This window comes from Beta vulgaris, chromosome 1 (assembly GCF_026745355.1).
Source record: "Beta vulgaris subsp. vulgaris cultivar EL10 chromosome 1, EL10.2, whole genome shotgun sequence".
Taxonomy (NCBI): Eukaryota; Viridiplantae; Streptophyta; class Magnoliopsida; order Caryophyllales; family Amaranthaceae; genus Beta; species Beta vulgaris.
The window spans coordinates 185,007-211,859 of NC_079202.1; the positions used below are offsets into that span (position 1 = coordinate 185,007).

The 26,853-nt window shown below is 33.5% G+C and overlaps 2 protein-coding genes across 3 annotated transcripts; one reads left to right on the plus strand and one right to left on the minus strand.

The window, feature by feature from the left end:
* The first annotated feature begins 9,171 nt into the window (after positions 1 to 9,171).
* LOC125494157 (uncharacterized) lies at positions 9,172 to 12,782 on the plus strand. The gene is made up of 6 exons (XM_057396081.1): positions 9,172 to 9,517; positions 9,803 to 10,188; positions 10,621 to 10,838; positions 10,926 to 11,017; positions 11,117 to 11,312; positions 11,492 to 12,782. The coding sequence occupies exons 1-6, from the start codon at positions 9,172 to 9,174 to the stop codon at positions 12,780 to 12,782; spliced, it is 2,529 nt and encodes an 842-aa protein (XP_057252064.1).
* Positions 12,783 to 17,428: 4,646 nt separating this feature from the next.
* Positions 17,429 to 26,099, minus strand: LOC104902731 (sugar transporter ERD6-like 6). Of its 2 annotated transcripts, XM_010690628.4 has the most exons (18): positions 25,669 to 26,097; positions 25,517 to 25,579; positions 25,329 to 25,418; positions 25,172 to 25,231; positions 24,552 to 24,617; positions 24,396 to 24,461; positions 24,208 to 24,283; positions 23,617 to 23,681; positions 23,438 to 23,530; positions 23,201 to 23,281; positions 23,036 to 23,120; positions 22,257 to 22,303; positions 22,094 to 22,156; positions 21,943 to 22,002; positions 21,778 to 21,843; positions 21,622 to 21,681; positions 18,012 to 18,126; positions 17,429 to 17,887 (listed from the first exon to the last, which is right to left on the minus strand). In XM_010690628.4, the coding sequence occupies exons 1-18, from the start codon at positions 25,867 to 25,869 to the stop codon at positions 17,772 to 17,774; spliced, it is 1,473 nt and encodes a 490-aa protein (XP_010688930.1). In that variant the 5' UTR covers positions 25,870 to 26,097; the 3' UTR covers positions 17,429 to 17,771. The 2 variants fall into 2 exon arrangements, with proteins under 2 accessions (XP_010688930.1, XP_048493673.1); XM_048637716.2 differs by lacking the exon at positions 21,943 to 22,002 and having other exon boundaries at positions 25,669 to 26,099.
* Positions 26,100 to 26,853: the final 754 nt, after the last annotated feature.

Below are 26,853 nucleotides of genomic sequence, written 5' to 3' on the forward strand. Positions count from 1 at the left end.
TGAGCTTGAGTATTATGCCCCTTTTGTTTTGTTGGGCTGGTTATTGGTAATGGTATATTATGTCCGTTGAGCTGGTTTTTGATAAAGATATGCTGTCCGGCTGTCCCTATATTCTGTTGAGCTTGATGAATAAAGTCCCGAAAGATTTCCTAACCTATCTTTTTTGGTTGTGACCCTTGGATTCCTATGCTTGGGAACTCTTCTTTTTGGGGTTTTTTTGGGTTTAAATAAAAGAGATGCCCATAGGTTTCCTTGCTGGATGCACTAAAATTGATTTGTTGTGGGAATAATTCGGGACAGTGCTCGATGATGATATTTTTCATGTAACAAAGTTGGGCTTTCGAGCTTTGTGAATCTTTGTTATCTGATCTGAGAGCCCAATACATTAGAAATATTAATATTTTCACAGTCAATGGTAAGTTTCTTTTTTGGACATGCAATGGTAAGTCAAGGTAATTAGTTTGCTTTATTTTTTCATATTAAGTTTTTTTTTTCTGTATCAAGTTAATTAAAAATTTGTGTTCTAATTGTGTTTTTGTTCTTCTTATTAGCAAGAAATAGTAGAAGGCACAAGGCAGCTCCTCTAATGGAGGACAGAAGATGTAGTGTAGTTTAATCTTTCTTGTAATGTATTTAATTTATGATTTTTGTATAGTTAGTTTAGATTGTAAAATATGAATATTAGAGGTTATATACATTGGAAATTTTGTCCTAATTTTCTCTCTTCATTAAATTTTTTTTATTTATAGTAAGTTTAGTGTGAATGTTCTTTAAAGCCCATAACATTCAAACTATCTAAAGGTTTGAGATAACATTTTCAACTGAAAGTTTATTTATAAATATTATTTAAATATTAATTTAAGGTTTTTGATATGTATTTATGATGGATATGTTGTGAAATCATCTTAATGAGAATGGTAAATGTGTAATATCTTTGGTCTGAAAAGATCATGTAATGAGAACTGAGAAATTATTAACGATTTGTGTCAAATGTGTTGTGGACTTGTGGTTCAAATTTTCAATGAAATAAAATAAAAGGTTTAATAGATTTGAATATATCATTTTATAATGAAATAAAGTGATAATGTCATAACTTTATATTAATAATATAATATTATCATAAATTTATGTGAGTGCTAATAATATCATCATAAATTTCGTGAATTCGAATACTATAATAAATTTAGGTAATATGTAAATTCAGTTTGTTAGAGTTAGAAATTCGTTTCTAACAATTTCAATTTAAATGGGTTTCAGTTCAGTTTCGGTTTCAATTCAGTTCAGTTTCAGTTTCAGTTTGAATCAGTTCAGTTAATTCAGTTACATATTCAGTTCAGTTCAGTTCAGTTGATCAATCAACTTTTCAGTTTTTCACAGTTATTTTCAGTTACAGTTTGTTTCAGTTCAGTTGCAGTTCAGTTTTGGTTTTTCATTTACAGTTTATTTCAGTTTCAGTTTAGCATTTTTCAGTTGATTTCAGTTACAGTTATTCTCAGTTCAGTTTAATTCAGTTTAAATTTCAGTTTATTCAGTTCAACCAGCAGTTTATTAACCAAACTGACAGCTCTACATACACCTACAAATTTTTTTCGTAGAGATCTAACACCGCTAAGCAACATTACTAATGGTGAGTGTGGGAACAAAATATGATTTGTTGTGTGATTATGTTGAAAGTTTTTCTCAATCAATTTAGCTATACAATTCTCAAGCATTCTTCTTTAAAAATAGGGCTTATGAATATCAGTTCAGCACATAGCGAGTTAGCGAAGATTGCAAGACAAAAAAGGAAGATAATATTGAAAGAACGGCGTGATGGTCGAGTTCGTTCACCGGAAAACACAATGAGAAACGACAAAAGTTCTATTACTCAAATTAGTTGTCTTACAAATAGCCTCCATTGTAATGCGCATATCATTAGTGTTGTTACCAAAAATAATTGTTGTATAGCTAATTCTATTTCTAACTATATTTCCAATTTTCTTGAATATAAATTTGCACACCAACAAGCTTAGAAGCAAGAAGCGGTTTCGGTCTCCATACAAGACAAATCACAAATAGTAATGGTTTCTTATAAATCCATATCACCATGAAATAATACAATAATATTAATGATTGTTTGATTATAATATATATGTCATTCTTCGTACAGGTGAAAGTTATTTTTCAGACAAAGAAAATCAATTACATCCAGCTGCCAACATGCTCAATATTGATGTACCATCCGTCGGCAACATTTCCACTGGTGAGTATATAATAAGACAAAATGAAAATTGTTATTTGAGATCAACGTTATATTAAAACAAATAGGAGTTTTTGTGCTATAAAAAATAACTAGCTTTTCACCCGTGCAAAAATGCACGGGAGGTTTATGTAGAAATGATTTGGAGCCGTGTATAATGTACAACAATTGTTTTGTATATTATGTAGTTGTTTTTATTCGAAATATATTAAATCCGTAATTATTAGAATCTATTTATTTAAGATTAAAATAATATAAGATGTGAAATTATATAATACATATAAAAATCCTTCGTTACAACATTTTTAAACTTTTAAAATCTTGTAATCATGATATATACAATTATAAATATGTAAATGAAACAAAAAACACATTAAAATGCGGGGGAATACTTTGTTTATAAATTTAAGATTTTAGGATGTTTCTCATAAAATCATGATTTGAGTAGTAGCTGATTGATTTCAAGTTTTCATAATCATATCGTGTATTAAAAATAAATTTCAAAATTGACTTATGACCCGTATGTTCAGTGGTTGATGTAGCTAATGTCATGATAAAACATGTGATCAACCAACACTTTTTTTTGTTCGCTTCCTCTTAGTTGGTTTTAGGTTGTAATGTTTGCTCTAATTAATATAATTACTTGCTTAGCAAAAAAAGTATTTTTTTAAACAAAAATAGTTGAATGAAGAAGCTTTTGTTTTGCCCATTGTTTTATTCAGAGGCTCATATGTGCGCTACTTGTAGCACTCAATCATGCAACAACTTTCACTCCTTGCTTTTTGCAGTCTCGCTCAACCCCTCTCTCTTATTACTATCTTATTATAGATTTTTATTTTTTGTATGATATGATTATCCAAGTTGTATTAAAGAACAATCTCAAAGTTTTATATAGCATGATTTTCATCACAATGAATGAGGTTATCTCTAAATCTCTAAGTGAAAAAATTATTTTAAATATGGCATGTTTTTGTCTTGATTTGCCTTCTATTTCTTAATCACCATATGACTTGTTTTTTTCCATATTATTTTCGATTTTTAGAATTGAATTGTAGACCAGTTTCAAACTTCTATATTTCATGTTAACATACTCGTGAATGAGGTGTATCTCGGAATTTTAGGTTAAAATATTTATTATGGCCTTGAGATTAAAAAATTTAGAATATTGTAATGAGAATTGTTTAAAACTGGCTTACGACCCTTGTGCTGCAAGATTATGACTTGTGAATTATCTATAATTAGTAGTAGGATTTTTCTTTTTTTCTTAAAATCGGCCCTAAAAAAATGGACCTTCTTAGGTTCATTATTTAACTTTAACTAATTTTTCTTGTTTATTATAGCCTTACTCATTATTATTACTATTATCTATAATTAGTAGTAGGATTTTTCTTGTTTATTATAGCTTTACTCATTATTATTACTATTATTGTTAGGAGGAATATGGTTTAGGTCAAAAGCACAAATAAACTCACTTTTTTAGCCCATAACCCAATCAAATTGCTTCAAAACGGGTTAAGATGCAATTTTACGTGGTCTGACCCAATCATTATATTTATTAATTAATATTATTATATTATTAAATTTAATTATTAAAATAGTAATATTAATTTACTTCTTAGATATTATTGTTATTATATAATCATCAAGTATTAATACACTAATAAATAATATAAAATAATAATTATTAATTATCATTATTATCATTATTATTATTAATTTATGATTATTAATATTATTTATTTATAAATATCATTTAAAAATATCCGAAAATACTATTATTATTATTCATTATTAATTATTCATTATTACTTATCATTATATTATAATAATTATTTAATATTCATATTATTATTATTTAAATATTAATTATATATTTATTACATTCAATCTAATTTAATTCAGTTTAATTGAATTCAATTTAATTTAGTTCAGTTCAGCTCAGATTAGTTCAGTTCAGCTGTTTTATGCCGAAGTGAACAGGCCCTAAGGGCCTATTCTCCCCAGCTTATTTTCAGTTCAGTTCTGTTCAGCTCCATTCTTTTATAACCATTTTGTTAAATATTATTATTATGTTGGTCTAATTATTTTACTAATTACTCTTATTATTATTATTTATTTTTATATCACTATTATTAAGTATTATTATTATTATTATTATTTTGTTTATTATAGATTTACTCATTATTATCTCTATTATATAAGGGAAGGAGGGGAGCAATGATGTCCTCTTTTGAAATGCCTATTTTGCCCCCCTTCCCATTCTAAATTACATACTCCCTCCGTTTCCTAAAGATCTTCCCTCTTTCCGTTTAAGGGTGTTTCCAAAAGATCTTCCCACTTTTGCTTTATTCCTTATTTGGCAAAATAAATTTCCCTATTTACCCTCTCATGTCACTATCATATGGTCCACTATTACATTATTAATTCAATTTTACTCTCTTTCTCTCTCCTACTTTAACCCCTTTTTATTTGTTTTTTATCTTAACCCCTTTCTCTCTCCTACTTTACTCACACCATGCCCCACACAACTTGATTTTCCTTGGTATCTGTAGGAACAGTAAGTGGGAAGATCTTTAGGAAACGGAGGGAGTATTCACTTACAAATCAAAGGGGGCTTCAAACAAAAATACCAAAAATATAATTATAACAATCACTCACAAGTCAACTAAAATCATAAAATTGCATAATTTACGTTATGCAAATCACTAAAATGAGAAAACTTTATAAAAACTTGAAAATTCACTTACAAACTACAATCTATGAAAAAATTGACTTGAAATCAAAGTGTGCAATTTCTTTACAATTTATGAAGTATTGTACTTAATTCAAAAATCAACTAAAAAATTATAATATTAGAAATCATTAATAAATTCAATAAAATTTATATTTTGTTTATAGAATCTAACTTTGAAAAGTAAAAAAACAAAAAGAATGGTGAGAGACTTAAGTGATAGAAACTAAACCAATTAAATTTTGCAACTAAAAACAATAAAACTTTGTATGTTTAATGTTCAAATTTTGTCTCTTATGCAAAAGAAAATCAAGTTTCTGTTTCGAAAAAAATTCAAGCACGCATCGCGTGCAAAAAATTCTAGTTACTATTTATTAGAAGGAATATGATTTAGGTAAAAAACACAAATAAAGCCACGTTTTTTAGCCCATAAACCAATCAAATTGCGTCAAAATGGTTTATGATGTAATTTTACGCATCCGACTAAATCATTCTTTTTATTAGTAAATATTATTATATTATTAAATCTAATTATTAAAATAGTAAGTTCAATTTACTTCTTATTTATTATTGTTATGATATAATCATCATCATTTATTAATATATTAATACAAATAATATAAAATAATTATTAATTATCATTAGTATCTTTAATTATTATCATTAATTATTATTATTATTATTATTTTATGATTATTAATATTAGTTATTCATAACTATCATTTAAAAATATCCAAATACTATTATTATTACTTATCATTATAATTATTATTTAATATTCATATTATTATTGTTTAAATATTATTTATATATTTATTACATTCAATTAAATTCAATTCAGTTTAATTAAATTCAGCTCAGTTCAGTTCAGTTCAGCTGTTTTATGCCAAAGATAACATTCCCTAACTTGTCTTATTTATGGCAAAAATTCACAATGCTTAAGGTGGTTGATTGATTCAATATATGCTTGATTGATATAGTGTGAATGATTAAGTCAATAACTTATCCTCTAAAAATAAAAGTCCGTAACTTATTAAGTTACAGGTCTACCATTTCTCATTTCATTTACCTCACTTTATCTGCAAAGATGAATATCATTCCCAATATATCAATTAAGTATTTTATCTTCGTAGTTATTGGTGTACCTCAATAACATAAAATTTCTTTAATTATCCTAGCTTTGTATTATACTATCCTAAAAAAAGCTTTTTATTATAGTACTCAGTATTAGTATTACAAATATATAGTAAAACAATTTCTCCTTTTCTCTCTCTATTCTTTAGAATGTTGTCCCGTTTTCTTTTCTCCATATAATATTTAGAAATCCATTTCCTATTTCTTCAATGAAGTTCACCAAATGATACGAACCTGATTTCAATCAATCCACCATCCTAGATCTTCCAGATTATTCACCAAAAAAATCTTTTTCTTAATATCTAAACCAATTTTCTCAATTGGGACTCTCTTAAGTCCAACTCATTTTCATTTGCACAACTATATTTTTCTCAGCTTTTTTTGTCGAACTTGAAGCCACCGGTACTTCCACCAGAGTTCTGCCACCAGCGATCGGACAACGGTTAATTGTTGAGTGTTGCATGTTCTTTTTCGCTCTACTCTCCAGTTTTCTATCCTATTCTGTATCTATTGCTGGAATACCCTTATTTTGTGTGTGCAATGGTGCCTCGAAAAATTCTGCATAATAATATCGTATATATATAACTGCAGAAAGTTTTAAAATCTCCTGCATTTCTCTCGAGGAACACAATTTTGCCTCTTTTTTTTGGTGTTGAACAATCTTGTCCTTAATCAAGACATTTTATACAATCCATTGATTTGGCAAATGAAAAGGGAAGTTAAATATAATAATTTTTTTTCAACCAAATCAATCTTTCCTTGATTTAAGGAACCAAATTATTACCTTTTATAATCAATTTACTATAACTGATCCAATTACTTTTAATTTCCAAAACTTATATGACCATGGCACATGCATGGATTGATTCTGGAGTCTACCCATCAGCAAATTTAGAGATAGAGACGACACGTGGCATTGAAAATGTGAGGATAATTGTGGAGACGACATTTGGCGGAATTGATATTAGCTTGACAAATAAGCATTATGTACTTAGCTTTATATATATATATATAGATATTTTAGTTTTTGATATTATCATTTCTGAAGGAGACTACCAAACTACAAAGGTTAACAAGCACAAACGAAGGGCATTAATGAATGTGAAGCATTCCACAAGTAAGTACTTAAATATAAAATATTAACGTGAGTTGTATTTCATTATGAAAATCAAAATATACTATGTTAATTTAAATTATGTTGTTTACTAACTTGGATGGTGTTTTCTCAACTATTCATAAAGATATTGAGGAAGCGTGCATTTATCCAACCATCACAAGTGAAAAGAGTTACCCTCAAAAAGGTGCCCCGCAGAATGGTATGAGTTATATTATCCTTGTGCCATTTAATGTGTTGAATAAAAATTAAATACATAGATTGTTCAAGAATTTGTGAGTTATTAAGTGTCTTTCCCTTGCAACACACTTATAGTTTTTTTCATGTTATTTTAATTAACAACAACAAATTTTTTTGTCATAAAGCTAAACAATATATATCGAAGATTGCAAGGCAAAAACGAAGGCTCATATTAAATGAAAAACGGAATTTCGGTATGTTTTATTATACAATAGATGTTATTTTTTTTGTTGTTTATTTATACACATATCAATGTTCCACATTAATTTATAATTAGTCACAACCTAATGTCATAGTTTTCAAAGAAAAACAAAAAATCACATTAAGTGGTGTTGTTTTATTGAAGCAAATGAAGTGCGCGAAATAAATCTGTTTCAATCAGACGAAACAAGTTTAGCATTCAGATCCGGAAAAAATGTAATTCAAAGCAAGAACGTCCTCAAACTGATTTAGGTATTTTAATTATACATTTTGCCTATGTTGTCTTATAACAATTTTTTAATTATTTGTGCAGTTTGAATATATAAATTTCAATAGTTTTCTTCATAAAGTATTAACACCATCTAATATGTACAGAAAATAATCACGAGGTACATAACACAGACCATGCAAACGATGTATCAGGTATGTATATATGATTCATTTACATGTGTATATGAAGTTGATTTTTTATCATAAATTGATAAGTAGTTTATATTACGTGGTTTATTTTACTTTTGCACCTAACTCAATTAATAATTATTTACGTTTAGCTTATTGGGATATTGGGGATCCAATATGGGAGTGTGAGCATTGTGGAGCGATGATGTGGTTTGAAGAAAGAACAAATAAACGAGGCAAAACAAACAAGCCAAAGTTTTCCCTTTGTTGTATGCAAGGGAAAGTTCAACTCCCTTTATTGCGTCGTCCTCCACAACTCTTGATAAATCTGCTAGAAGGAAACCATCCACGAAGCAAACACTTCATTGAGAATATCAGACCATATAATATGATGCATTCATTTACGTCGATGGGTGGGAAAATCCAAGCACCACCTGAGCAGGGACGTGGACCATATAATTTCAAAATAGGTGGGCAGAATCACCATTTAATTGGAAGTTTGTTGCCAACTCAGGGTGGGCGTCCAAAGTTTTCTCAGTTATACATATATGATACGGAACATGAAATTGACAATAGAAAAACTGCTGTAAGGTATAACATAATCTATTCGTTTTTTGTCGTAATTCATATATATCTACCATGCATTTCATTCGGGACTATAATGTATGTAATTTTTTTTTCATAGTGGACGCTCTGGTAATCCTGATAATTTTGAAGACCAACTAATTGCGGAAATACAAAATATGATCGATGAACACAATCCCCTCACAAAAAACTTTAGGATGGCACGAGATCGCTTTAAGACTGACGTGTGTGATAATGTTAAGCTGAAGCTAATTGGAAAGAGGACATCTGATGGAAGGACATACAATCTGCCGACAACATCAGAAGTGGCTGCCTTGATAGTTGGAGATGTTGATACCGCAGATAAAAGAGATATTATTGTTGAATATCAAAATGGCAAATTAAGAAAATATCCGAACTTCATCCTGCCTATTTGCCTCTACAATATCCTCTTCTTTTCCATATGGTGAGGATGGATATCGAATTGATATTTCACATCGAGATAAGGCTCTACCTAGCGGTGATTCAAAAAAAAGGGATAGACTTACTATGAGAGAGTTCTTTGCATATCGCATGCAAGATCGTCAAAATGAAGCACCAACTATATTGCTCTCTCGAAGATTATGTCAACAATTTTGTGTTGATGGTTATACAATGATGGAGGCAGAAAGGTTGTCGTTTGTGAAAAATAATCAGAAGAGTTTCAGGGCTGATAATGTGAAGAATTTACGAGGTGCAGCAGATCGAGGAGATACGGAAGGTTCATCAACCGGTAGTCGTATAGTCATACCCGCTTCATTCACTGGAGGACATAGTTACATGAGGGAAAACTATCAAGATGCAATGGCCATTTGTAGATGGTATGGTTACCCAGATTTGTTTATAACGTTCACATGTAATCCAAAGTGGCCAGAAATCAATCGATTTGTGTAAAAGAGGGGGTTAAGACCGGAAGATAGGCCTGACGTAATATGTCGAGTCTTTAAGATGAAACTCGATCAGTTGGTTAAGGATTTGAAGGACCACAATATATTTGGCAGAGTTAGAGCTGGTAATGAGATATTGAACTACAAACTTCTTATGATTACTATATACTGGCTATGACTTTTTTACCTAATATATTAATGTAGACATATGTGTTACTAATTTGTTGAACATATCATATTATTTTGCTTTGTAGTTGTTTATACAGTGGAATTTCAAAAACGTGGTCTGCCACACGCACATATACTTCTTTTCTTGCATCGTAACGATAAGTTTCCTGATGCCGAAGCAATAAACAAAATTATATGTGCTGAACTTCCGGACAAGGATAAAAATCCAGAATTATACGATGTTGTCTCTGAGTTTATGATGCACGGTCCTTGCGGTGCTTTGAATCACAATGCTCCATGCACGACAGATAAGAAGTGCACGAAGCATTTTCCAAAGAAATTCACTGAACAAACAACAATTGATGAAGACGGTATCCTGTGTACAGGAGAAGAGATACTGGAGTCAATGTTGAAAAAAATGGCGTTATGCTTGACAATGGATATGTTGTCCCTCATAATCGTGAATTACTTTGTAAGTATCGTGCACATATAAATGTCGAGTGGTGCAACCAATCTAGGTCCATCAAGTATTTGTTCAAGTATATAAATAAGGGGTACGATAGAGTAGAGCAGCAGCATATCAAAACCGGCAAAACTCTGATGATCCCGAACAAATTGATGAAATTAAAATGTATTATGATTGTCGTTACATATCCCCATGTGAAGCCATGTGGAGGATATTCGGGTTCCCGATTCATTACAGAACTCCAGCTGTCGAACGTCTAAGTTTTCATCTACCTAACGAGCAGACTGTTGTTTTCACTGATGAAGATCATTTAGGAGATGTCCTTGAAAGACCTGGCATTGAGCGAACGAAATTTCTGGCTGGATGGAGTGCAACAAAAAATATGCTGAGGCTCGAGAATTAAGCTACATTGAATTCCCAACAAAATTTGTCTGGCAGCAAAAGGAACGTGAGTGGACACCCAGAAAACAAGGTTTTTCCATAGGAAGAATCTATCATGTAAACCCTGGAGCAGGTGAAAAATTCTACTTAAGGACATTGTTGAATTTTGTGAAAGGTGCAACATGTTACGAAGACATACGCGTTGTTGATGGGGTACTACATCCAACGTTTAAAGAAGCATGTTATGTTAGGGGTTTGTTAGATGATGACAAAGAGTATGTTGATGCCATAATAGAAGCAAGCTTCAGAGAATCGGGACAACATTTACGTAATCTTTTTTGCATGCTCCTATTGTCGTGTAGTCTGACAAAGCCTAATCTTATCTGGGAAAAGACATGGCACCTTCTTTCTGATGATATCCTTCACAGGCAACGCAGACTCCTACAAGACAAAGGTATTCAAATATTACTCACTATTGTTTGTAAAAATATTAATCTATTTGTATTTTATAATATTTTAACCCTTTTCAATTACGAATGAAAATGGTTATCAGATTTGCGCCTAAGTGATGAACAACTGCAAAACTTTGCGCTAGCAGACATTGAAGCTAAGCTACAAAGTAATGGCAGCACATTACGTAAATTCAGCGAAATGTCATATCCTAATGATCTGATCATAGAAGACGGTCAAAACAAAATGATAATGGACGAGCTTTCCTATGACCGAGGGAAGTTAGAAGAGGAGTTCCAGTGACTGTTTCAAGGATTAACAACTGAGCAACGTGGAATTTACAATGAAATTATGTCAGCTGTATCACGAGGAAAAGGAGGGGTGTTCTTTGTATATGGATACGGAGGAACAGGTAAGACGTATCTTTGGAGATTGTTGTGTGCCTCATTAAGGCGTAAAGGAGATATCGTTTTGCCAGTCGCATCAAGCGGAATAGCTTCTTTATTGCTTCCCGAGGAAGAACTGCTCATTCCAGGTTTGGACTTCCGTTAAATGTTGCTGAGAACTCAACATGTGTTGGCATTAAGCCAGGCTCGGACTTAACCGGACTCCTTATGAAGACAAAGTTAATCATATGGGATGAAGCTCCGATGATGCATAAATACTGCTTTGAAGCTCTAGATAGGAGTTTAAAGGATGTTATGCAGTCTGTGAATCCTGCAAATCAAGATATCCCATTTGGTGGCAAGGTTGTAGTTTTTGGTGGTGATTTAAGACAAATATTACCCGTGGTGCCTAAAGGAAGCAGACAAGACATTGTCTTCTCGGCAATAAATAGTTCTTACTTATGGGACTTTTGCCAAGTACTTAGGCTGACAAAGAACATGCGCCTCACAACAGGTTCAAGTAATTCAAATGTTGATGAAATTAGAGAATTTTCAGATTGGATACTCAATGTTGGAGATGGCAAAGTCGGAGATCTAAATGATGGTGAGGCCGATATTGAAATACCCCATGAAATGTTGGTAGATGGGGGAGATGACCCTATTGCGGCAATAGTAGAAAGCACATATCCTGACATAAAGGATCACATTTGGGAACCAAGTTATTTTCAAGAAAGAGCTATTCTTGCTCCGACCAATGAAATTGCTGAGACGGTTAACGATCACGTGTTATCTCAATTGCCAGGTGAAGAAAGAGCTTACTTGAGTTCAGATGCAATTTCAGTGGAGGAAGGAAATTTTGGAATTCATGAGATGTATTCAACAGAGTTCCTAAATACAATAAAATGCGGAGGATTACCAAACCATAGTATACGACTGAAGGTTGGAGCACCAGTGATGCTCCTAAGGAATATTGATCAAAGTTCTGGGCTATGTAATGGCACAAGATTGGTCGTTAAGCACTTAGGTGATCGTATTATAGAGGCTATTGTGGTATCTGGTAGTAATTTGGGCAATAAGGTCTTCATTCCACGAATGACGCTTACTCCGTCAGACTCAACAAAATTTCCCATCAAGTTCCAACGGAGACAATTCCCTTTGGTTGTGTGCTTTGCAATGACAATCAATAAAAGTCAAGGACAATCACTTTCTCATGTTGGCCTATATCTTCCTCGGTCTGTTTTCAGCCACGGACAATTTTATGTGGCCGTATCAAGAGTTACTAGCAAGAAGGGTTTGAAAATTTTAATAGTTGATAAAGAACGTGGAACATCAAATGTTACCACGAACGTAGTGTACAAAGAAGTATTTCAAAATGTTGGTTAAATACTCTTATTATTAATGTTACTCAATAATTAATTTTTATTTTCATCCACTTTGTTGACATGTATTTTTTTTTACCTCAGATTTTCATGATTTATATTGCATGCGAACTTTAAGTGCTTCAAAATATGTTGCAAAATATTTACAGATATTACATTTGATGTACACAATTATCTCAAAAAATAAACTTCCCGTGCATTTTTGCACGGGTCCAGAAACTAGTTAGGTTATAAACAATCCTTTCATCAACTCTTTATAACAACAAATGGCTATTAATACCACTTTCTCAAGTATAACCATAAACAAAGGACTACCATTGAGAATTAAAATTAAGTCTGGCTACCAATGAGGAAGAACCATAGTTAAGGGTTATTATTGAGAATTTTCCTTTTTTTATAACCCCTCATAAAAAACTAATCTTTTATAAAAAATATTTTAAAACTAATATTATTATTACTTTGTATTTCATTACTAGTATTACTATTACTATAATCATTTTATAACTATCACAATTTTCAATAATAATAATAACAATTATAATTATTATTATAATTATTATTATTATTACTTTGTACTCCCTCCGTTTCCTAAAGATCTTCCCATTTACTGTTCCTACAGATACCAAGGAAAATCAAGTTGTGTGGGGCATGGTGTGAGTAAAGTAGGAGAGAGAAAGGGGTTAAGATAAATAAACAAATAAAAAGGGGTTAAAGTAGGAGAGAAAAAGGAGTAAAATTGAATTAATAATGTAATAGTGGACCATATGATAGTGACATGAGAGGGTAAATAGGGAAATTTGTTTTGCCAAATAAGGAATAAAGCAAAAGTGGGAAGATCTTTTGGAAACACCCTTAAACGGAAAGTGGGAAGATCTTTAGGAAACGGAGGGAGTATTTTATTGCTAATATTATTATTTTGTATTTCATTACTATTATTATTATTATTATTATTATTATTATTATTATTATTATTATTATTATTATTATTATTATTATTGTTATTATTATTATTATTATTATTATTATTATTATTATTATTATTATTATTATTATTATTATTATTATTATTATTATTATTATTATTATTATTGATTACTAATATTAACAATAACATAGTTTTTTTTTTAAAAAACACAGTATATGAACATATAATTAAAAATAAAAGAACATATACTTTAGGTAAAAATAACATATAATTTCATGAATGGAATACTTGATAGCATGATTGTCATTGATAATTTTCTTTTGATATATTGCGTAGATTGACTTTGTAAATGTAAACTGTTACTCCCTCCGTTTCCTAAAGATCTCCCTCTTTTCGTTTAAGTGCGTTTCCAAAAGATCTTCCCTCTTTTACTTTATTCCTTATTTGGAAATTTTTCCCCTTTTTGCCCTCTCATGTCCCTATCATATGGTCCACCATTACATTATTAATAAAATTTTACTCTATTTCTCTCTCCTACTTTAACCCGTTTTTATTTGTTTATTTATTCTAACCTCTTTCTCTCTCATACTTTACCCACTTTACACCCCACATAAATGGATCCTCCTTGGTATCTATAGGAACAGTAACAAGGAAGATCTTTAGGAAACATAGGTAGTAGTTTGTAACAGATAAAATTTGATTGATACAGTGAATAATTTACAACCTACTAATAAAATTTAATAGTAATTAATTTTTTAAGTATGTACTAGGTGTGGGTAATCTTTTTAAGGTAAGGTAAGATGAAGGATGTTACTAAATCGACACTTCACACAAGTTTAACCAGTCAGATTTACATGTCAGACTACTTGGGAGGGAGGTAATGAAAACCTCACCTCAAAAGAGCTCTAGTGGAATTTGATCCCATGAAATTGAAGTCATGAGGCCAAACTTTTACCATTAAACCAAGCTTTACTTGATTAGAAATGGATAAACTAACCAATGGGTAAATATAATTATGTACATTAGTAACATGATACTTTCATGATTCCCAACAAAAACATCATTGGAATCAACATCCTTCATCAGTCAAAAAAAAAAAAACCTCTCTCTCTCTCATAATACTCGACACCCTCAAAACCCTAAAAAACTCCCACTCCGTGCTGCCTCGAGCAGGCTCGCTGGTGGCTGGCTGAGCGCACCGCTCTCTTAGCCGCCGGCGAGCCTGCTTTCACCCCCTTCCCGGTTAGTTTTTCGGTTTCTTCAGTATTATAGGTTAGTTTGGTGTCTTTTTCCCTTCGTTGTTCTTCTACCCCCCCGCCCCGTCGTCCGTCCATTAGCGTCTCAACCTCCGCCGTGTACCCCACCGTCGTCGTTTCCCTTCAGGTCAGGTTTTAGTCCTTCGTCGCCGTTCGCCTTCACGTCAGTTTTTAACCTTCTCTACCCCTTGTTTCGCGTCATCCTTGGCCTCCTTCTCACCGCGTTGTCCTCAGCGTATCCCCTCCCTCGTCCCTGTCGTCGAGTCCGTGTCGAGTTGCCCACCAAAGTGTCTTACAGCTTCACTGCGTGCCATGAGTCCACCCTGCGTTGTCCTAGTTTTAGGGTTAGCTCCCCCTCCCCATACTCCTGTTTCTCAGTGATTGAAGTTAGGTTTAGTTTTCCCCTTCCCCGATCCCCTGTTCGTTGTCACAGTGTTTAGTTCTAGGTTCCCCTCCCCATACCCCTGCTCTGTTTTGAGCTTTAGTGTTCGTGTCCCCTTCCCGTTCCCCTCTAGTGTTAAGTTGTCGGTTTGTAGGCTCGCTCTGGACTCCATCGTTGGCCGTGACGATATATTGCAGTTTCTGAAGTTGATATGGTGCTGGATTTTGTGTGGTTTCAATCTATCATGTATTGGTTGTTGTTTTGTTTTGGGTATCTTGCTTCTGTTATTTCTTTACGTTTTAATTTAGGGTTATTCAAGTCTAGTTATGAATATATAGGGGTTGAAGTATTGGTTAAAATGAGAGGTGATGATCTTTTTAATTCTGTTGTGGTTAGATCTTCTAGGCTTGTGCTTGCAAGGACGGATCTTCGAATCTGTCGATTGGGTGATTTTATTCATTATAAGTCGCCCATTTTTATAGTGATGACCTTTGACGTCATCACACCTCAAAAATGCATCTTGTGGGAGGCCCTCCAATTTAATTTGGAGCAAGTTATGTCCTCTATGCATTTCGAGTTTCAGTCCTGCAAGACTAAACTCTGGTTACCCTTGTTCAAGGGTCAGAAGTCACCACAGGAGGTGATTTCTTGGTTACTTTCATCAGTAGAATCCCAGGAAGGTGTTTCTGTTCAAGGACCTTGGGATTTTATGGTTAGTAGACTTTCGAAGTTACTAGCTGAGTTGTGGCAATCTCCTTTTGAAGATCGGTTTTGCATTGCCTTTCAACAGGTTTCCTCTCATTTCAGGTCTATTTCCTCAAGACCTTTGTCCCCCATCCTCATCGCATCGCTCAAGATTAGTCTAAGTCGGTCTAAATATGTAATTGTTTGTTTTTATTTCGTAGAGTATGTCGGAGTAAATGAGCTCTTCTAGTTCATTTGCTTTGTATACTATTTCGTTATACTAGCATTAGGTTGTACTTTCATTTTTAATTAATGCAAATTAACTTGATGTCAAAAAAAAAAAAAACCATCATTGATTGCTTCAAAATGAGGAATTGAGTGACGCAATTGAAATTTTATTTTGAACTTTATATCTTTAGTTGTATGGCTTTATATATTTTCGGCTTCTCGGATGCATGACTTTATATATTTTAGATTATTGGGTTGTAGGAATTTAACTATTTTGGATTATTATGTTGAAATACTACGGATGGAGCTATGTTTGCGAGCAAATTTATGCTAGGTGTTTGTCGTAGATAGGGATGGCAATCCAATCCGAATCCAACCCTAGTCCGCTCCGATCCGAAGGAAAAAATCCGAGTTGACTCCGACAAAAAAGTAATCCGACTCCGACTCCGTTTAAAAAATCCGACTTCGAGTCGGAGGAGGGTCGGAGTCGGATCTCATAAAATAATCCGACATCCGACTCCGACTTTGAGTCAATCAATCCTTTTTTCTTATTTATGTAATGTACTTCCTCCGTGTTTTTATTCTTGCTACATAGAGAAAGTGGGGGTTTTTAAGAAAGGTAGAGAGAGAAAGTAGGGGACCACCACTTTTTGAATAAAAAACCATTTGTTAAGGAAAAAGTATGAGTATTTTAAAAGAGAAGGTGGGGGACCACCAACTTTTTAATAGTATTTTAGATTGTTATGGTGAAAAGGCATCCATTTATGGTATGTAGCATCTATTATGACATTTCCAATAAAGGAAAATGTAGCATCTATAAAAAACCGGAGGAAGTATTATTTATGTATAATCTGACTTCGACTTTCAGCCAGTTGTATTAGATAGGCTTTTCCCACAGAAAAAATGATTAAAAAATTGGAAGAAAAATAAGTTGGATCAGGTTCGGAGTCGGATGTTCGGATTTTAAGTCGGATGTCCGGATTTTAAGTCGGGTCGGATCTCGGAGTCGGATGTTCGGATTTTAGGTCGGGTCGGATCTCGGAGTCGGAGTCGAACTTGGATTTAAAATCCGACTTTCTGTAGGGTCGGAGTCGGATTATGCATAATCCGGTCCAAGTCCGACCCGTTGCCATTCCTAATCGTAGATCATGGGTCCGCCACAGCACTAGTATAACTTTACATGGCAATAACAAATTGAACTATAAAACCCAATCAATGTCAAGTTCTACGAACATTGGTGCAACTGTTGTCCTAAAATATAATGAATCTTAACAGCTTTTGGCTGGCAACGGGTAAAGGAAATGGGACAATATAAACAAAAATAAATGAAGGGGTTGAGGGGGAAGCTCTGTTGTAATGCACAATTCTTCCATAAGGCAAGAGTCCTCTTATGATAAAAGATACACCTCGAATGTACATTATCTACCCAGCATTGCTAGATCCACCAAGCTGTAAATGTTAGCTTGGACTGAATCTAGCCCACTGCACGACACCATGGACAAGTTATCAGAAAATTCTTTATCTTCTGAAGGACCACTGAATCTCCTCCAATGTTCTCCCCTTTGTCTCGGGGACCCAAATGACCACAAAGGCCACAGTGAAAGCACAAACAACCATGTAAATAGAGAAAGTACCTAGAAGGGGAAAACGAAGCAATTAGCCACAACATATCTGATAACATGACTGGAGTTGTTGATGTTCTCCATCTATATAACGAGAAAGGGGAAAGAACTATTGGGAAACTAGGCAGAAGAATACCTCCACTATTCCATGACAACATTATGTTTGCAGTCATTGTCACAATCCATGCTACAAACCAGTTGGCAAGTGTAGCAATACTTCCAGCCAGCCCCTTGATGTTAATTGGAAGAATCTGCCAGTTTCAGGCGCATTTAAGTTTCCAGAAAAAGATATAGATTTCAAAGAGCTAAACTATGTTGCTCAGAACCTTCATTTCACCTATGCCGGATCCTCAACACTCAGACATGGATGGACACTTGGACACTTCATTGTGGGACAAACAATTGACAAAGTTCACCAAAATAGCCAAGTTGAGCACTTGGACATGTACTCGTATCGGACATGGGTACCCAGTCCGAGCAAAATAGGAGCTAAATACTGCGTGCCAAATCCAAGTTCTATATAAAAATTTGTAGTTTTCATGGATTAGCGAGAAGTTTTAAATTCTGCATCCGACACATGAGAGAAGTCAACACAGGTCCTTTCCTCAACAAAGAAATGGTGCTCAAGACCATGACATAAAGCTTCTTTATTCAAATTCTTCGATATTTCTCGTTTCGTAAATGAAACTTCATCACGTTCTCTTTCTTGTCTTGTGATTTATGCATTAATACTTATTACACAAAAATTTCTTTTTCATTTTTTGATAGGGAGAAGGGAGCTGTTGGCTCTAACTTGCAAAGTAGGGACATAAAGTCCTTTTCCCTTTTCAGAAAATTCCGTAGCAGGGAAGATTTAGAAGAAATGAGAAGATTGCTGTTGAATTTGGTGTGTAGATTCATAACTGCAAGAACACAGGATCTTCTCAATTTGATGAGAGATCTTTTCCGGATATCTCTTACCCTTTTTGATTGTTTATGGTAGTTTGTACATAAAATCAGATTTTCGATCCTTTTTCTAGAGTATATATATATATATATATATATATATATATATATATATATATATATATATATATTTATTTAAAGTTTCTCGTTTCCGTTATTTTCATTCTAACGTGTGGGTATTTAACCTCTGCTACATGGACACGAGTACACGAGTGTTGGATAAGGGTACGGATTATTTTAAAATCGGTATCCAACTTTAAAATTGAATGATACAAAAAAAAAAAATTTGGCCAATACATTTCACTGTAATTCTAGCAACAAATATGCGCCGCAAATGAACAAAAAACATTCACAAACAACTTATGGTGGAGCTCCACAAAAGCTCAATCAAAGCCCATTCGTTAAGTAAACAAATTTGAGAATTTTAGCTCATTATATTTGTGGGAAGCTTAATCATATACTACCTTCGTTCATTTTTTATGGTTATATTTAACTTCAATTTTTTTCAGTTTCCAGAGCACATCTTTGACCATTGATATCTTTAGTACATTAGGACATTTGATTATAAGTCACATTTTTGAACATATATAAATTAAATGAAACCACCAATATCCTACATTATAATATTGTTTTTACTTATAAATAAGTCACTACATATGGTCAAATCTATTTTACTTTGACCACATGAATAGTAACTATAACCATAAAAAATAACTAAGGGTTATTTTTAGAAAAATGGCCAAAATTAATCTCAACTGTGACCGGTCCGCTTTTAATAATCCCAACAATGGGTTAGTTCTGAATAATCTTAACTATTAGAATTCTTCCAAATATACTCTAGTGACCTACATAAACCGATTTAAGAGATGAACATATGGCGCGACGCAATTTTATAGGTCAAATGTACAAAGACATAGCCAATGTAAACCAACCACCTCCACCCACCCTAGCACCCACTCTACCTCAATCCTACAGCCCCAACACCTGCTTCACCACAATTCCACCACCATAGCCTCTTGCCGAACCATTGACTGATAGAAGAAGATACTTGAGAATACCCATGAGGTTTACAATAATGGGCATGTGGGGGAAGATAAAGAGTTAGAAAATGTCAAAAGGAAACCAAATGCTTAAGTTTCTCCTCTCCATTAACTCATCTCCTTAAAAAAATCTCTGATTTTTCCCAGCAAGCTCTCAAGTGTCAGGGACTGCGATGAAATCCGTCATCACTGTCTTCATCATTTCTCGCTTTGCGCAATAAAGAAATTTGATGCTCTCGGAGTTTGAATTCCGGGTCCAAAGATTCGCTTCCCACTTCCCCTAATAATAATTAGGAAGTATAATCTTGTATTTAACACTCTAATTAATTCTTGTTAAATTGAGTTTTTCTGAGTTGGTCATTGGAGTTCTAAATTTTGGAGGTTGAGTTATGGATGGTTCATGTTAATTTAATTGGTCAAATTTCATTTTCCATTTATTAAGAACTCAACTCGTACTTATGGTGGGTTCAAATTCATTTTCGGTTCAGTTGTAAATTGAAACTTTGATTTTAAAGTTTTGGCTTGTTCATGTATTTCTCGGTTTGGGTTGATGATGTCAATTTTCAGTTGGTATTGCTGAAGGTCATCGTTATTGTTGTTGTGGTTGAAGGATTGAGGAAGGAAAAAAGTGAAGTTTACAAGCAGGTTGAGGTTCCGAGAGATTAGGGAACCACGGAAATTGAAAAGAGGAGGTATTCAGGTTGAGCTTTGGGAAATGGAAGAAGAGAAAGAAATAAAAAAAAAGAAGCTATCTGTTTAAGCGGTCATAAGTCATTGCGGAGCATATTTAGAAGACATTCCCAATTGTTGGAATTGTTCAGAAATAACCCGTAGCTAGGATTACTAAAAGCGGATGGCCCATTCTGGTGCATTTTTCCTATTTTCTTCTGAGCACTTTTTTTTTTTGGTTTTAACAATGATATTATCTTACCATTGAGAATTTTCCTTTATTTTTGTGAATAAGCACTTTAAATTTTCCTTTATGTTGGTTTTACCATTGACTAAGGGTACGTTAAATGCCACTCTCGAGCCAAAAATATCAACTTCTCGATCTTTTGCAGTTTGATTATGTTTTCCAACCAGTTTCTTCTCTTTAAATTGTAACTCCCACCCAGAAATGCGAAACTCAAACTTTCTGCCATTGACACCAACTTCGCCTCAACCTACAAAACCACCAACCTCGGCTTATAAATATTCCCCCACCCCTGCCTTTCCAGCTCCCGGCCCCAATCTAGAGAAGCCAAGCTTCTTTTCCATATAACCTCATCCAAATTCCAACAAGCCTTGGCATATTGCCTCAGTCTCAGCCAAGTAATTGGCATACCATAAAGCAAACAAAAAATTTCTAATGTACCTAAATGTTTGCAAGCCTCCAAGGGTGCGAGGTAGCTTAAGGAAGCTACAATCAGATTGTCATGTCATGGTGAAAATGAATAAAATTCGTTGAGATAGTAATCTATCCTTTTTCATAGGGAAAGGGAATATATAAATTGTCGTCATTTTTTTAAAAAAAAGATTCAAGTCAATGACTTGTTATTTTCACTATATTGGTGAACTTAAAAAAAATGGGGATGAAGATGAAAGAGAGAAGATGACATAGGGTATGTTTCGTTGGCAGGAAAGTGCCTCAACAACATGCCTAATTTTTCACATATAATACAGATAATTACGCGTAGCAGATCTGAAGACAGGATCAAAACACAAAATTCCAATAATTGCAAAGCAGAACACAAAAATTATAGTTCTGTAGGAAATTGATACCTCTGACATTATAATCCACGGAATTGCTCCAATTCCTAGTGAGAAAGTAACCACCATAGCCTGGGTGAAAGATCAAGCAACAAAGCCTATAAATCAAAATGTTTCAGAACTTGGAAATTGCCTCAATTGTTAGACGAGGAGCAGACATCAACATACCACAACTCCAACAACTGAAAGGATGGAGAATACACTGTACCATGTAGATTCGTCTGATACCATTTCCTGACATCAATCACAACATTTAGCACATTTGAAAAATATCGGAAAAATTCATGAAGAAAGAGCAGCACTAATGAGGCATAAAGTTCCTTCTGTCATCACCTTTAAAAAGAAGGACATTGCGACCACTAGAAGACTCAATGTCATCCCAGAAGAAGAGACCTAATGCAATTTGAAACCACATGCAGAAAAGAGAAATCACACTAAAACTTACAAATCTGAAGAAAATTAGTATAATCTGAAACTAACTTACAATTAGAAGAAGTCTGCGTCCTGATTTATCCACCAACCAGGTAGTCACAACAGTTGCGATAACCTATAAGGATAGAAATACCCTCAGAGATCATTTTTTGAAAAAATAGGAAATGGAGTCACGAGTTAAATAATCAATTTAATTAGGATACAGTAGGCAACACCTGAACAGCACCAAGGCCAAATGTTGCAGCGTTGCTTGATGTGACCCCTATTCAGAAGCAATCAATAAGCATAAAGTGCTACAATCAAATTTTAAACTTATCTTGACAAATTTACCCCGTCAAAAAAGGGGGGCTTTATATGATTAACCATATACTTCCTCTGTTTTTTTAGATGCAACATTTATCTTTTTGGTGAGTGGATTATAATAATCAAATGTTGCACTAAAAAAACAGAGTTCACTGCATTCTTGCCCCATTAGTCCATAAATTTCATAATTTTTCCTTTCATAATGTCGAGTATGTATACTTTTCTTATACTCCCTCAGCCCCTCAAATTTCTTTGCTCTTTCTTTTGAAGTCCGTTCCATAAAGCTATTCCCTCTTTTGCTTAATTACATTGTCTAATGAATAATACCATTCTACCCCAAGTTAAGCAACTATGTAGAGTTAGATTTTTTATTGCACTCTATTTGTCTACTATAAGAGTAATCACAAGGACCCAGTTACATTACTGTATTCACCTTGAATTTGGATCTATGATAGATGGGAAGAACATAATGGGGAGTAAATAATATTGCGGTTCCATACAAGAGCCCTATTGAAAATGCTCAATTTTAACTCAACAAATAATGTTCAAGTAAATGGAGGAATCTGGCAGACAAAATTTGTATTTGGACTGGATACAGGAATATGGTACATTTAGGAAAACTCCGACATTGCAGAGATATATAGACATGTGCGAAAATTGGTGCAAATATAGTATTAACCAACATACTTACCAGCCTCTTTAAAGATGGTACTAGAATAGAACAGGACACCATTGATTCCACTGAGTTGTTGCAAAATAAGTAAACCATTCCCTATCTGCAAGAGTTCAAACATTTAATCTCTTATAAATTTGAAGTTCATAACTGAGATGAATAGATGGCAGAAATAGATATTACCATCAAGGGTAACCAATATCTTCTTTGTCGTAGTTCTGCAAATCTTATGGTGGTTCTTTTGCTACTTGAAGCAACAGATCTCTGCAACATTAATCATGGCAATGAGGTAAAACACAGGTCTTCTACATCAAACTCCAACATGTAGCAGAACAAACCATTTGAGGCTTTTAGCCGGCAACATGAGTCTCCTTGAAACAAGGACAACGCATATAGGACATTTAATAGCCAGAATTTTACCTTGATTTCATTAACTTCAAGAGATATATCAGTGTCAAAGCCCCGGAGAACTTGCAAGGAAACCTCAAATTCTTCCATCATACCCATTTTCGCCTGCGAGTAAGACCAAATACAGATTTCAGTACCTGTAATCACATGTTCACTCACGAGGTAGAAGCAAGAAAATTTAAGTAACATACCAACCACCTAGGAGATTCCGGTATGAAGAATAAGCCAGGTATCAATATAGTGCATGGTAAAATTCCTGAAAAGCACAACAACTCATCAACTCAACCACTTGTAGTCTACCTAACTGAAAGGAGGGTCCTCCAAGAGTCCAAGGTGTGTTTTGACACCAGATATGATGCTAGTAATTACTAATTAGTATCCCATCCTCCTGTCCAAAGAGCACTATTCTGTACATTTAACTTATCATGATGTATGGTAAGGTATCTATGAATACAATCTTTTAGAAGAAGTGCTTATCATCATGATCATTATTCTCGAAGTTCACAATGGCACCTTCAGAGACAACACTGTTACTACAGTATCAAAACAGAGATCACACACAACTGCACAAGATAGAGCAAACCATTCTTTTCTGAGAGAGAAGCATTTGTGACGAGGCTTTGGGAAAACAAAAGAAGGATAAAGATAGCATTAAGTTCTAGAGCAGAGATTACTCATTCAAACATATTCTATAACCAGCAAAAGAAAAATAAGAAATAGAAAAAAGAAAAATACTACACTCTACAGAACGATAAGGTGAGCTAAGCAGCATGAAGAATTACCTAAAACTGCAAGTATCCTCCACGGGACAAAAAGCCCCAGCATATACGATAGCATTATACCGATTGTAACGGATAGCTATATATAAACCACCGCAAAAATATGACCAGATCAGAACCACGTGTATGGTAAATTTCTAAAATATCTAAATAGTCAACAGGAAATAGCTACACAGGCAGAAAGAAATAACCTGGTTTACTGAACCCAAAGCTCCCCTCAAATTCTGTGGTGCTATTTCAGAAATGTACACAGGAACCTATATAAGCCATAGTAGCTCATAAATTCAGAGTCCTTGTTTTTCTCATAATTCTCCATGATATTAACACGACATAAGCATAGACTTTACCGTGTAAGATATTATTCCCACGCCAAAACCTTCCAACATCCTTCCCATATACAGAAATGAAGAATCCTAATTGAGCAGAGAAAAAGAACAGGGCAGTATTTTACATACAAAACAAAGTCTTGGGCATATTAAAATTTTCAAAGTTAAAATAAAAAGGGAAATTCTCCTTGAGTTTTGGCTATTGATCTTAGATAACCAATAAAATAGATTTATTTTATAAGATCGTCCTTCTATAGCGTAACATCAATGAAAAAAAAAATTATATACATTCTGTCTACATACTCTTGTAAGGTTAACTAATTTCATCAAGGCACAAAATTGCACAAGAAAAATATCTTACATATTAATCAAACAAAAACCAATTTGAATGGCCTATATTATTCTTATTTATATGATTTTATGCTATTATTTGTGTAATTTTGTGCTTTAACGAAATTGTTTAACATAAATTAACCTTAAAAAGAGGGTAATTAGCTAATAAAAGTTAACAAATTTCATCAATAATGTCATACTATAGATTAAACAATGATACAGGTAAACTAATAAATAATTATTCTTGTCGAAATTCCAATAGCCAAAACACAAGGTTACCTATAAGAATTTCCCCAAAAAGAACTCACTTTGGCAAATGATATAGCAAGCCATCCAATTATGTTGGGGATAGCAGCAATCATCAAAGACTGTGATGAACAAAGGTCAAACATGAAAATTGCATTAAAAAGAAAAAATGTGGTGAAATTATAAATGTTGAAGTAATAAAAGAATAGAGTTTGGTACCCCTTTTCTTCCAATATACTCAGATATTTGACCACTTGCAATTGCCCCAACCATGGCACCCACATTGGATAGAGAACCAAACCATGAGTACTATATATCAATTTCATGCCCAGAAAACAAGAATGAACAATTAATTTCCAAATTCAACAGTAAGTAAAATCATGTGTAACTAATAAAAAATAAAATACCTCTGCAACAGAAAGACCAAGTTCATTTGTAATTGCTGATTGAGTTGGAGATGAATAACCAGCCTAAGAAAATCAACAAAAACATCAACAAGAACATCAACAGTTTAACACCAACACACACAAACACACACACAAAAAGAAAAAAGACATACAGTAAAACCAAACTGAATAGGACCAAGAGCAACAATAAGAACACAAGCAAGGACAGAGATGGAGCTTTCTCGAATAACTTGAGAAGAACCCATCAAACTTGATTGTCTGGAACCCATTCTATACCAACTTCCTGTATGCAAAAATGGTTTCCGCAGATCTCCTCCTCCTCCTCCTAAACCTGCTTCTGAATCTGAACTCATTTTTTTTTTTTGGGGTGTCAACAATCAAAACAAAGTGGCAAAGTGTCAGCACTTCTTAGTCTTTTGGGTGTTTTCAACCAGTCACTACTCAGTCTTCTCTTCGCCTCAGCTAATTTTTGCAGCTGTACTGTAAATTGTAATGTTTGTTTGGTGCCTTCTACGTGCTTTTCTCTTCTTTTTTTTTAAAAAGTTTTATTGTGTTCTCTTGGTCTACCACAATAAGGCTGACCACTTAGTACTACATAATTGATGACACATATCTTTAATTGAGATATGCTCGACACATCCGTTTCTTATCGTCAATATTTTTTAGGGATATTAAGAGTTGACCCAAGGGCGATGGTCAGAGGTAGATGAGGGTGTATAAGGAGTCTAACCGTACAGAATTTTCAAAATATATTATTTTGAAAATTATATTTCATATTTGAAGAAATCACCCTTGTTTTCCATCCTTAATCAATTTGTCAATGATTTATCTTTAGATTTTCAACTTTCCATCTTTAGAACTCTAACCTTCCATCTTTATTTTCTATAAATTTAGGGGCACAATTTTTATGTTAGAACTGAGGCCCCAAAATCTTCAAGATGGCCCTAGGGAGAGAAACGCCCTCATTTAATTTCCTTACGGAAATTGAACGGGCAGGGGCGTTCACGTTTTTTGGCTTTGGCTGAGGCGGGGGCGATGGTAAAATAATATTCTTTTCGTTTTATAATATTATAATTTTTTTAAATTTCTACACTATTTAATTACTTTTGTAGTGATGTGCATTTTACAAATTATTAGAATAGGTGGTCTAATTTTAACATAAAATTAGACAAATTCAATACTGAATTTTTCTAACAAGTCTATTCAATTTCACTCTATCCCAACACTATTCTAGTCATCCCTTTCTCTTCTCCTTCCATTGTTTTCTTAATTCTAGAACTACAACAGACGATTTCAAAAAATAACTCGGCAAACTTACGGAACGGATTAAACTAGTC

What these genes read in the sequence shown, in the direction of transcription:
- LOC104902731 (XM_010690628.4), bottom strand. Translation starts at nt 25,869, where the DNA reads ATGAGTTCAGATTCAGAAGCAGGTTTAGGAGGAGGAGGAGGAGATCTG. An exon ending in GAGGATACTTGCAGTTTTAG is followed by an intron (nt 23,682 to 24,207) that starts GTAATTCTTCAT and finishes TGTGCTTTTCAG; the next exon opens with GAATTTTACCATGCACTATA. An exon ending in TTGGCCTTGGTGCTGTTCAG is followed by an intron (nt 22,157 to 22,256) that starts GTGTTGCCTACT and finishes CTATCCTTATAG; the next exon opens with GTTATCGCAACTGTTGTGAC.
- LOC125494157 (XM_057396081.1), top strand. Translation starts at nt 9,172, where the DNA reads ATGAGAGAGTTCTTTGCATATCGCATGCAAGATCGTCAAAATGAAGCA. An exon ending in TCATAATCGTGAATTACTTT is followed by an intron (nt 10,189 to 10,620) that starts GTAAGTATCGTG and finishes TTTGTCTGGCAG; the next exon opens with CAAAAGGAACGTGAGTGGAC. An exon ending in AAGTTAGAAGAGGAGTTCCA is followed by an intron (nt 11,313 to 11,491) that starts GTGACTGTTTCA and finishes TCGTTTTGCCAG; the next exon opens with TCGCATCAAGCGGAATAGCT.